This window comes from Paramisgurnus dabryanus, chromosome 20, assembly GCF_030506205.2.
Source record: "Paramisgurnus dabryanus chromosome 20, PD_genome_1.1, whole genome shotgun sequence".
Lineage (NCBI taxonomy): Eukaryota > Metazoa > Chordata > Actinopteri > Cypriniformes > Cobitidae > Paramisgurnus > Paramisgurnus dabryanus.
This window is the reverse complement of record NC_133356.1, coordinates 12,284,744-12,295,769: the sequence shown is the minus strand read 5'-3', so window position 1 is coordinate 12,295,769 and position 11,026 is coordinate 12,284,744. Positions and strand designations below refer to the sequence as shown.

The 11,026-nt window shown below is 35.2% G+C and overlaps 2 protein-coding genes across 2 annotated transcripts; one reads left to right on the top strand and one right to left on the bottom strand.

Moving 5' to 3' along the window:
• Nucleotides 1-2,438: 2,438 nt before the first annotated feature.
• Nucleotides 2,439-9,007, bottom strand: snx5 (sorting nexin 5). Its single transcript, XM_065296430.2, has 13 exons — nt 8,829-9,007; nt 8,137-8,241; nt 7,880-7,990; nt 7,563-7,684; nt 7,322-7,445; nt 6,799-6,894; nt 6,536-6,641; nt 6,365-6,440; nt 5,490-5,529; nt 5,301-5,387; nt 4,203-4,362; nt 3,864-3,949; nt 2,439-3,745 (listed from the first exon to the last, which is right to left on the bottom strand). Exons 1-13 carry the CDS (start codon nt 8,862-8,864, stop codon nt 3,695-3,697), a joined length of 1,200 nt encoding a protein of 399 aa, XP_065152502.1. The 5' UTR covers nt 8,865-9,007; the 3' UTR covers nt 2,439-3,694.
• Nucleotides 9,008-9,418: 411 nt separating this feature from the next.
• Nucleotides 9,419-10,950, top strand: mgme1 (mitochondrial genome maintenance exonuclease 1). Its single transcript, XM_065296431.2, has 4 exons — nt 9,419-10,101; nt 10,173-10,395; nt 10,590-10,722; nt 10,812-10,950. Exons 1-4 carry the CDS (start codon nt 9,588-9,590, stop codon nt 10,941-10,943), a joined length of 1,002 nt encoding a protein of 333 aa, XP_065152503.1. The 5' UTR covers nt 9,419-9,587; the 3' UTR covers nt 10,944-10,950.
• The last annotated feature ends 76 nt before the right edge of the window (nt 10,951-11,026 follow it).

Below are 11,026 nucleotides of genomic sequence, written 5' to 3'. Positions count from 1 at the left end.
TTTAATACATTACCTTACAAAATACTACAAAATTACAATGTTTTTCTGATGATATAACCATAATTAAATATACTGTGCCTATTAATCAATAAACATTTTTTTGTTGAGCATTATAATTTACAAAGATTTATAGTACGTCAAAGACTAAAGACTAAAACACCTGCATTAGTTTTACCACTCACTTACTTAGGTGAACTATAAATTCACAGGTGATTTTCAGAATAGTGATGATACATTCACTATATGCACTGAACTAGAGGATCAATACAATGCACATATTTCACACTCATTTGGCAGCTGTATAAAGCTTTGTTACAGTTCTTACACATTGAATAATAGGGTGGTAAAAGGTAACACTAGGCCACATCACCACGCACTTGCGTCACACTCCTTGCCTCTCCCAAAATGATCTTTACAAATAATCACGTTCCATGTGAAATGTTTTGCCATTGTGTATTGACAGATTTTACAATGCTAATTTTCTATACTGTATGTGAGCATTCTCTGTAGATACTGTACATGATAGTGTTACATGCATGACTGAGTTATTTTAGCTGCATTTCCTTTATAGTTTCGTTTGTCTATAACTGTTGCATCTGTCATATAAAACTGATTACCCATATCATGAATGATTCGGTCTACAAAAAAATGCCAGCGAGACTTACTGTGTAACATTGGCTACAGTAAAAAAGAATACTTAAAAAATGAGCTCACTATCACCATAAATATACTGTATTCCAATGTATGCCAATTGCATTTTAACATTAACAACAAACAGTGGCTCACTAAATGTAATTGCTTTATAATAGTCTTTTAGTTTTATAACATGTCACATGTGAATGGAAATGTCGGCATCAAACTGTAGTTTTACTGTTGACTCAAAAATTTATTGGTTAGCTATTCGAGGTCAAGTCAACGTGGTATGTTTGCCTTGTAAGTGAACTGCAGCAAAAACAGTTGTCAAATGATGATTCGTCAGATGACTACTATAAAATGATTGGCCAGTTTTGTGTTTGTTATTTCTGAATAACTGTCAGTACAATCTGAATATGACAGAAAATTGCATTACTTCAGTTGCACGCTTTAGTTGACAAAATTGAAAGAAAGCAAACTGAAAACATAAAAATAAATATTTGTAAATAAAAAAGCTTTAAATGACTATGAGGTGGCTACTGTTACTGTTTGAATTTTGTCAATTTGTTTTCTTTTTTTTTAATCAGAAAGGTTTCTGCAAGTACATCGAGAGTAGTGAATAAACCGGTTAAGTTGGTAAGGTATAGAAAACGACAATCTATAGCAGTGATACTCAAACTTTTTGCCCCCCCCAAAGAAAATTACATAAAACAATCTTAAACTTATAATATGAATTAAACAAAACATACTTAGTTATACAATGTAGTGCTGTTGGTTAGTATATTGTTATTTCTCTGAGGTTTAATTACACAGAATTTATGATAAATTAATGTATTTTATAAAATTGCCATAAAACTGGGGCACCATGGCACCACCTCGTGCCACTCTAAGTGGGGCCCATCACCCAGTTTGAGAACCACTGATCTATAGTATACATCACATGGACAGTATATAACCAAATGTCAGATTTTCAAACTATTTTATCCCGAGTATCCAATAACAATGTGTTTCCTCATAATATGATCACTTCAACATCGGAATTGACATAATAAAAGTGAAAGAAAAGACAATTTTTAACGCTTCAACCCTTAAAATTCTCATTTTTGTTAATTTATTGTGCTTTAAAGTACATGTCTGTAACCCAAAGGTTTAATGTTTGTGCATTGTTGTTTCATAAGTTACTTATGAGACTGGTGCCCCAAAACACCATCAGCTTTGAAGTACAACCACTCATACAGAACCAGCACTTTTGTTTTAATGGCCCAGAACAGATGCTCTCCACTGAGTTTTAGATAGCATTGTAGAGTACTTCAGTTTAATTAACTGTGTCCAGCTTTTCATCCTTTCATTCACTTACAACTGCTGCATGTAGCTTAATTCTCTTGCTCATTTCACAAGATCTACCTATAAGGCTTTAGGAAAAAAACAAATATTGAAATGCCAAGCAAGCTGCAGAATCAACCACAACATTTAACTTTGTTGACACATGACATGATATCTAAAACATAAGCCTATATATATTATCACCTAAGGCACGCAAGTTGTGAGTTTTATTAAGTCTTATTTGTTTATAGGGATGGTGGAAAAACTGCATTTTATCCTGTTGTCTTCTCTTTGGTGTGTGCAGGTACAATCATTTGACAGGGCAAGGCACTCTGACCTAAAATTCTCATTTGATAAGCTAAGGACAATATTCAAACTTGGTTAAAGGTCATCTTTTCAAAGGCATCACTAAAAAGAAATATTTGATTATAATAATTTCAAGATCGTTACAAATTACAATAATGCAAAGACAAAAGAGCCAGAAATGGGAAAGCAAGATATATTTAATTATTGCAAGTTTTCACAAAAAATTTTTTTATAAGAAAAGACATTTCAACGTATACATTCATTTAGAAATGTATATTTCTGAGCTTTTACAAAACATAATCTCCATCATGGCATACACATTTTTTGTGGCACTACACAAAACCAAACTTTACACAGATTTTGGTCCATTGACTTTAAATGTAGTTAGTTTTAGACTGTTAGTATTAGTGACAACAGAAAGAGAAATGATTTAAACATGCACAATAAAGCAAAAAAAAAAAAAAAGAATACTTGTTTATACTTTACTAGATGAAAAAATATCCATGTATAATCCAAATTTAGTCTCAGGGGCAACATGCAGCTCCCCTTTTGCATACACACAGACAATAAGCACCATCTTATTCATGGCTCTTCAGCCTTTACCAAATCATGTCATAATAACAGATAATTGAGAATTGCCTTCTTAAAAGCAGAAACGTCAGGGTCAGTCAATTTTTCACTCATCTAAAACATAAACGTGAAATTACAATATTAACAGATTTAATATGACAGCACAGCGAGTGCAGATTGACTTGGAATTTGATTGTAAATTAATACTATGGCATTCCCATTTCACATTCATTTTTTACTTTGGATCAATAGAGAAATGTTTATCGACTGTATTGTATATTTTGAAGAGACTTGTAGCCTATTTTACAAATTCTCAATGTCAAACACGCACAACACATACAAGTGTTTTATCTTTATGTTATAGTTAATGAGCATCTAGCAACTTTCCGGTGTTAATGCAAAAGACAAATAAATCATCACATTTGAAGGGTACAAAACTGCAGTCATAACTTGCTCATGAAAAAATAGCACATTTTACTCTGTCTGTGTAAGTGTTTATATATGTCAGTGTAATCTGAACTAAGATATCTTAGCGGATACAAGCTAAACTTAAAAAGAAAGAAGATAGCATGAATTTGCATTAATGACAAATCAACATAACAGACCAAAAACTAGAGAGCTTTTAAGTGCTAACACAACCATGGAAGAAGTCACTGCCCTCAGTCAGATATTGCAAGATTCTGGCAGTTAAAAGTGTAAACATGGTAAAGACATTCTGCTCATGGTGACTATCTCAGGGTTTTTCGAGTGGTAACTGAGCCACATTAGGGCCATGTAAAGTAGGCACATCCGGGATCAACTCAGTATATGGTCAGTAACAATACAAGGTGCTGCAATTACTCCAGTGATTTCATCATGTGACTCAATTGCTCTTGAGCGTCTCTATGCTTCCCTGCAGAAGAGACACGCTGTTCTGTGGTGGGTGTAAAGGTGAGATAAAACAAAAGATGAGAAAAGGGAGAGAACAATTAAAGTCAACATAATTCAAACCAGATATGTGTTATACACAAAGCCAACCCCATCATTCTTACCCTGGCATGTTTTATTTCCAGTTCAGCCATCTCAATCAAATTCTTGCGGAAGGCCACTACACGCCTTGACTTGAAGCTGGTAAGCTCTGCAAAACCAATCAATTTACATTAACAAAGTGTCAATTAATCCTGGTGGGATTTACATTTAGTCATTTAGCAGATGCTTTTATCCAAAGCCTCTTACAAATGAGGTAAACAATAGAAGCAATAAGAACAACATTTAGCTGTTTTTGCACTTTTTTTAACCTTTGCACTTTTGGTCACCTACTACATCACACTAACATAAACTTCTTATACACTATAAATTCAGACCAGATAGATAGATAGATAGATAGATACCTTTCTTGCCAGACTCAGAGAGCTTGTCAAACTTTTGCAGACACTGCTTCTGGTTCTCCTCTGCCAGTGCAATGTCTTTACCCTTCAGACGAGCCCGGTCAAGAGCTTTATTGGAATTCTCGTAATCGGAGAGCGCCCGTGCCCGTCTGTACAAAAGGTCCTAAAGGAATTCTAATGTGTTAGGCTGTGTGTCCATCAAAGCATTTTTAAGCAACTGAAAAAACACCAGGCGCTCCTTTCAAAAGAGCAGCGGTGGGCATGCTTTGCATGTGCAACAGCTTTTCAGCTAGGGCGCCTTGGTTGTTGTTATAAAGAATATCTGCCAAATTAATTTTACCAGTATTTGATTTCCCTGATAGTTTGTTTTACACAAATTTATATTGTGGTACTTCTTTAGCATTGTTTTTCAGTTGAACCTGCTGGTCTGGGTGGTATTTGACCTGCCCCTCCACTACTGTGATTGAATGGTTGTTAAAAAGTGACATTGACAAGCAGATGTTATCAAAATTGTTGAAATTTTTTAATCTCTTATAACAAAATTTTGCTGGCCTAAGTTTAAAATACTTTGGTGGACATGCAGTCTTATTGCTCAGGCCAGAATCAAGACTCTATATCAGAACATTGTCAGTGTAAAAAGAATTATTTTTTTTAGAATAAAATGCAAAACATACAACAGCAACACCTAGTGGGTTAACAGACTTATAATATTCTGCTCCTGCCTCATTACAGCTGCAATCAGTAACATTTGCCTCTCTATCACCATCTTTGTTTGAAATTAAAATTGCAGGTTACTATGTACTTTTTTTTTTAATTGCTTGATAGAACATACGAAATACCAAGAAAACATTTTATGTACTAATCTGTGCTTCTGTGAAACAAATGACATTGCCTTCAAAATCTGACCAAAAACTAAATAATAAATCATCATATGCTTAATGCTGTGAATCGGACTAAGATAAAGAGATATTTGCTAAATAACATATTTTTTATTCTTATATTAAAAACTTAAACAAAGTTGCAAATTGCAGCTTTAATAGAACTGATGTGTTAATATTTTTTAACTTTGAATACTGAATTAAAAATAGAGGGAAGTTTCACCTTAGCTGCTTGAATGTCTCTGGTGTAATATCTCAGCAGCTCTGTTAGTTTAAGCTCCTCATCCGATGCCACTCTGTCCTCCAGTTTCTGCAAAACACACACTTGCACGTCAAGAACAGAGAAAACAAAACAAAAGTTTTACCTCCAAGAGCATGGTACTTGTGATCTTATGAATATAGAGATACTCACTCTAAGCTTTTCAAACACTTCAGCAACTTTTTCTAAGTGTCTAGACAACAAAATAGAAAGAACATAAAAAAATGTTTTTTGAAGAAATGCACCATTAAAAATGTAAGTTATATAAACTGTTAAGTACACTTTAGATCTATTTTTCCTTGCATATCAGCAAAAAAGATATTTAATGTAATTTTTATAAAAGCCTTATAAAAGCACTTTAAGAATAATGCAGCATTTGTCGTCAAATCAACATATATTTTATGTTACTTTAACTTAACAAATTAAGTTAAACAATTTCAACTTGTTATGTCAACTTATGACAAGTCAAAACTGAAAATAATAGGTTGAATTGACTTGCAAAACCAAATTGTTTTAAATCTAGTGATATACCGATATATTGGGCAGATTTTTGCGAGTTTTATATGTATCGGCATCGGCCGATACATGGCTGCTGTATTCGCTGATTTTTTCCAGCATTATTTACAGACAAAGGGCTGGAAGCTGCAAGCGATTGCAGGTCATGTGACTAAAAACAACCAACCTTTCCATGACAACATCGAAAGCTCGGCCAAACAGCTGATCATCGTTCAATAAATTTTACTTTTTTAAATTAAGACTAACATTTGGCATCATTGTGTCATTTTTATGATGTAAATTGAGTGAGCAAAAGCAGTATCGGCTCAAGAAAATCGGCGGTCTGTAACGGTCATCGGCTAAGGCTGATGAAACAAAAATCGGTATCGGGACGAAAAAGTCCATATCGGTCAATCCCTATTTAAATCATGCTGCATTTTCTTTACAGTGTGGTAATTTTCATTTTTGGCCGAACTATCCTTTTTAACCGTTAAATGCAAAATGTCATCTTGAGCGCAAAATATGTTGCTCACTTTTTCAAGACGGTGTTGTTGTCTGCAGCAGTGCTGTTCAGAGTCGCAGAAATATGATTATAATCATCAGCAACGTCTAAGAGCAGAAAGACAACAACATAACTTAGCATTTATGAATCTGTATTAATGAATCATAGTCAAAACACTGAAAAAAAAACAATAAAGTCTTACTTTTGTGTGAATAGGTCACTTTCTCAGCCTTAGTAGTGGCATCTTTGATTTTTACAGAATAATCTAACAGGAACGTCTTCTCCTGTTCGAAAAACTCATCAACCTCCTAAAAAAACCACAAAAATGACAATCAGTACATTGGCAGTAAACATCTACAACAAAACATTAGCATGAAAGACTAAACAAGCACTTTTTCAAGCTGTGTTTACAAAAAGCTTCACAGACAAAAGCTTAACCTGTGCAAGAGTTAATGTAATACTGACCTTGACCCCTGAGACGAGGAGTTCATCTGCATTCTTCGCCACAAACTTAAAGAATCCACCAAACATTTCCTTGGCATTTTTTCTCCTTACGCTGAGCTATACAAACCATGAAAAGAAGAGCGGTATGCAATGAAGCAACCAACCAGAACACTTTAATAATATTGGCTAAGATCCAGTAATGTCACTTTTCTGTGTTATTAGTAGCAGTTATTCACCCTTGACAATGCAATACAAGAGATACAGGTTATGGCTGAATTTTAAGAGAATTTTTATGAATAGGCAAAAAAAAAATGCTGTCCAGTCAGAGACAGCTGTTGTGCTGAACTAAGCAGGAAGTAGCTCTTGGAGTTATATCCCCCCTCCCTTTTTTATCTTATACACTCATCCTCCGCCTTCTCTCCATTGACTACAAACTGCCAACACTGCAGCTTAACAGGAAGCAAACAAAGCCAACAGCCCCTCTCCTTAACACTATGTTTCCTGGTCTGTAGAGAAAAGAATTCTATCCAAAAAGAATACTCACATCCTGGTCGTATTCCAGGAATATCTGAAAGTTTCTGTCTTTGCTTAAGATGGGATGGGAGGAAAGTCTCTGAAGAAAAACTTCATGAACCTGCACAGTCTTCTTAAAAACAGCAAGATATTCCCTGAACGGACATACAGATTTTCACATACACAATTAAATATTGGGAATACATAAAGAGTAGACTTAAAGCACATACATGATTAAATACAATGAGAATAGAACGACTAATTCGACATACGCCTCAAGTTCCTGCTTCATTTTTGCATATTCCTCCTTTGTCATGCTGGATTCCCCCTCTCCCAGTTTATGCATCTTGTCCCTGGGACCCTCAAAGTCAGGCTTTGGTGGGGCAGGAGGGATCTAAGGCATTTAAAGAAGCAAAAAACAGTAAAGCATCATAGTGAAATTGTCATTTCAAAATGAGACAAGAAATGCAATCCGGATATTAAAGGATTTATGCTCCTGTATAGCTCAGTGGTAGAGCACAGGTAGCAGTGTGGAAATGCATTTTAAGTCGTTTTGTAGACACAACATAAACATTGACTTAAGACTTACAATGAAGCCAGCATAGTCCTCAGTCTCCACAATAGTGTCATGAAGCCAAATGAAATCTTCATGCTGACGTGACACAGAAAAATCCGGCTTCTGAAAGGAACTAAGTGTAGTCTGAGAGGAAGTGAATAACAAATCATATGAGATTAAATGTCACAATCATAAAAAAATAGACTGCTACTATTCTAGATGATAATATGCCCTACAACAGCCTAATACAGGAACGTGTGTAATCTACTAAAATTGTTTATTATGTTTACCTTGGTGTGAACGGTGAATTTGACTTTGTCACGTTCACAAAGGGCGTCAGGGATGTCAATGATGAGAGAAGCGTCGATATTCAAGTCGACTGACACGGCGCGCAGCTTAATAAAGCAACAGTTTTTAAGACAAATCGAGAAAGCACACAAAAACATCTTAACAAAGTAACTATAGCATATGCAGATATAATGAGAACGTTATTCAAATGCAGGCAATTTAAACTACTCAAATTACATTTTACTCTAATGTTACTTTTTCAGGCTAAAAACGTCATGCAGTCACGTGCTCCACAAAACTTACACTAAGTTACTAGATTTTCTCAAGAATAACTGATTTAAATGGAAAATTAATTTGATGCAAATTAGAATCTTACTTAGAAAGCCAAAAACAGTCGGTTGCATGGTTTTTATACTTACTCAATTTACTTATTTTTAATTTTAAAAAAAGTTTACTGTTTATTTCACAGCACATTTGTCAACAGCTGTTGTATTTGATTGTGCTTTATAAATTAAGTGATATTACCATTAAAATACTGTTAAAGCGAGTACAAATTGAATTGTAATCATTTACTACTTTGTTTGTGCAAAACAGACATGGGCGGTTATGAACTGATCGAGCAGAATGAATCGTTCAAAGTAACACATTGCTAATAAACAACTTCTGTGTCAATAATAAATAGAAATTGCATTACCTTCTCTTTATCGCTGTCAGCTGAGATGGATGTCATGATCAGAATGTATTTTGGTTAGATGTTTGTCTCTGGAAATTGTAGCAAAGTGTACTTAAAACTTTCCAAGTGCAGCCCGTTGCTCTTCACTTTTCACATTCGTCTGTCACTGTGGACTTCCGGTTAGACTTTTTGGAACCACATCAAAATAAAAGTCTTTTTTATAAAACGTAATGTTGATCGTGTCAAAAAACATTATTTTGAAAACGTTTAAAATAATACACATAATTTTACAGACCTAATATGTAATTTTGAAATAAAAATTGAGTTATAATTATTACTTCAACCACTTGATGCCAGCAACGTCGACCGTATTAAAAAGCTTCCATTAAGAACTCAATCCAATACATTTATATTTCAAGCCTCTTTGCTTCCGAAAGCTTATGACTTGTGTGCGTGCTCTCAGTAAAATAAAGTTTTCAAAATTCACACGGTTCATGTCAACGAACAGCATTGTGGGAAATGATGTTTTATACATAGGTGTTCTATGTAATTTCAGTGACATTAGAACTACATTTCCCACAATCATTAAAGCAGATCCAATTCAAACTGTTCGCTCCGACTGAAACTGGCTAATGTAGCAAGCAATGCTTCGCCAATTTTCCCCAAACTTTTTCTATCTGATTTTAATCTAGTATCCAAGGCAAGATATGCACAATAAGGGTTAATCTTCGTCAAGGGAACGAACAGATAAGATAAACAGCGTCACAAACAGAGATCACAATGAAGGTATTGAAGCTGTTGATACAACGTAACAGCGTGAGATCAATGTGTTTTCCCTCTGGTCAGTTCTCGCTCGTGGAGAACTTTTCAACTAGCTGTCAATGGCGAACACGCAAAAAGGTCAGTCAATACAGCACAGTTGACACAGAAAGATATTCATCTCTAGTGCGGGCGGTGGTGTCATCAAAAACCAGCTCCCAGACTCCTGCAAGCATTGAGGATGAGGATTATCAGTTGTACGGACCTGTTATAAGATCCAGACCGCCTTCTCAACAGCAAAAAGTACCAAAAAACCTGCATCCACTATTAAACCAAGCCAAAGGTCCTTCTCAGTATGAGCCTGGACCTTTGGCTCGTATAAATTTGCAGAAGGACTCCACCAAGCCATCAATTCCCAGTGTGACCAAGATCCTGCAGAAGACCATGCCACCTGAGCAGGCTTTTATCCTGGAGAGGTGGAAGAGAAGGATGATTGCTGAGCTCGGGGAGGATGGGTTTAAAGAATACAGCTTGAGTAAGAACACTTATTGTTTTTCTTTTGTCACATTACAAAGGAGCTACATCTAATTTATGCGTTGTGTTTAGATCTTTTCAAACAGGGAAAGCTATTCCATGCTGCCATTGAGGAAACTTTCACGGAGGAAACCTCCTCTAAGGAGGACATGGAGTGTCCATCAGAGGCGGCCGGATATATGGAGAGTGTATCTCATGTATTGAATGATATAACAGGAGTCAGAGCTATTGAGAGTGCTGTGTATCATTCTGAACTACAGTACCTGGGTATCGTAGATTGTGTTGCACAGTACAGGTAGGATGCATTAATTTAAAGGATACAATATTCTTTTTTTTAGTATTTAAATGTGCCATATTTAAAATTGTATAGTGAAACAAATTCAATATTGTGTTTTTTGTATATGAATATTTACTTTCCTGATCATTTGTCACATACATTGAAAATGTTACATGTTTTGGTTCCTTAAATTTTTATAATCTCTTTCACAGAGATTCATTGTGTGTCATTGATTGGAAGACCTCAGAAAAACCTAAACCCTTTCTTCACAATACGTACGATAATCCATTACAAGTAGCTGCGTACATTGGGGCTCTAAACAGTGACAACAACTATAGCTACCAGGTACACATCAATATAAAGCATCTTTATTTTTAAATAATTTGCTGGAGTTTCATTCTCTCATTCATGGCATGCATGCTGTTTATGTACAGGTAGAAAACGGTTTAATTGTGGTTGCCTACAAAGATGGATCGCCTGCACACGCTCACTTCCTACGCTCCGATCAGATTATGGCATTTTGGGAGAAATGGCTAGTACGACTCGAAGAGTATGCGGAGAAATAGGACACCTTTAACTAAATTAGTGTGAAAGAAGTAAGCAGATGCTACAGAATTTTGGAACGTCTACACAGTGTGTAGTTCAATTG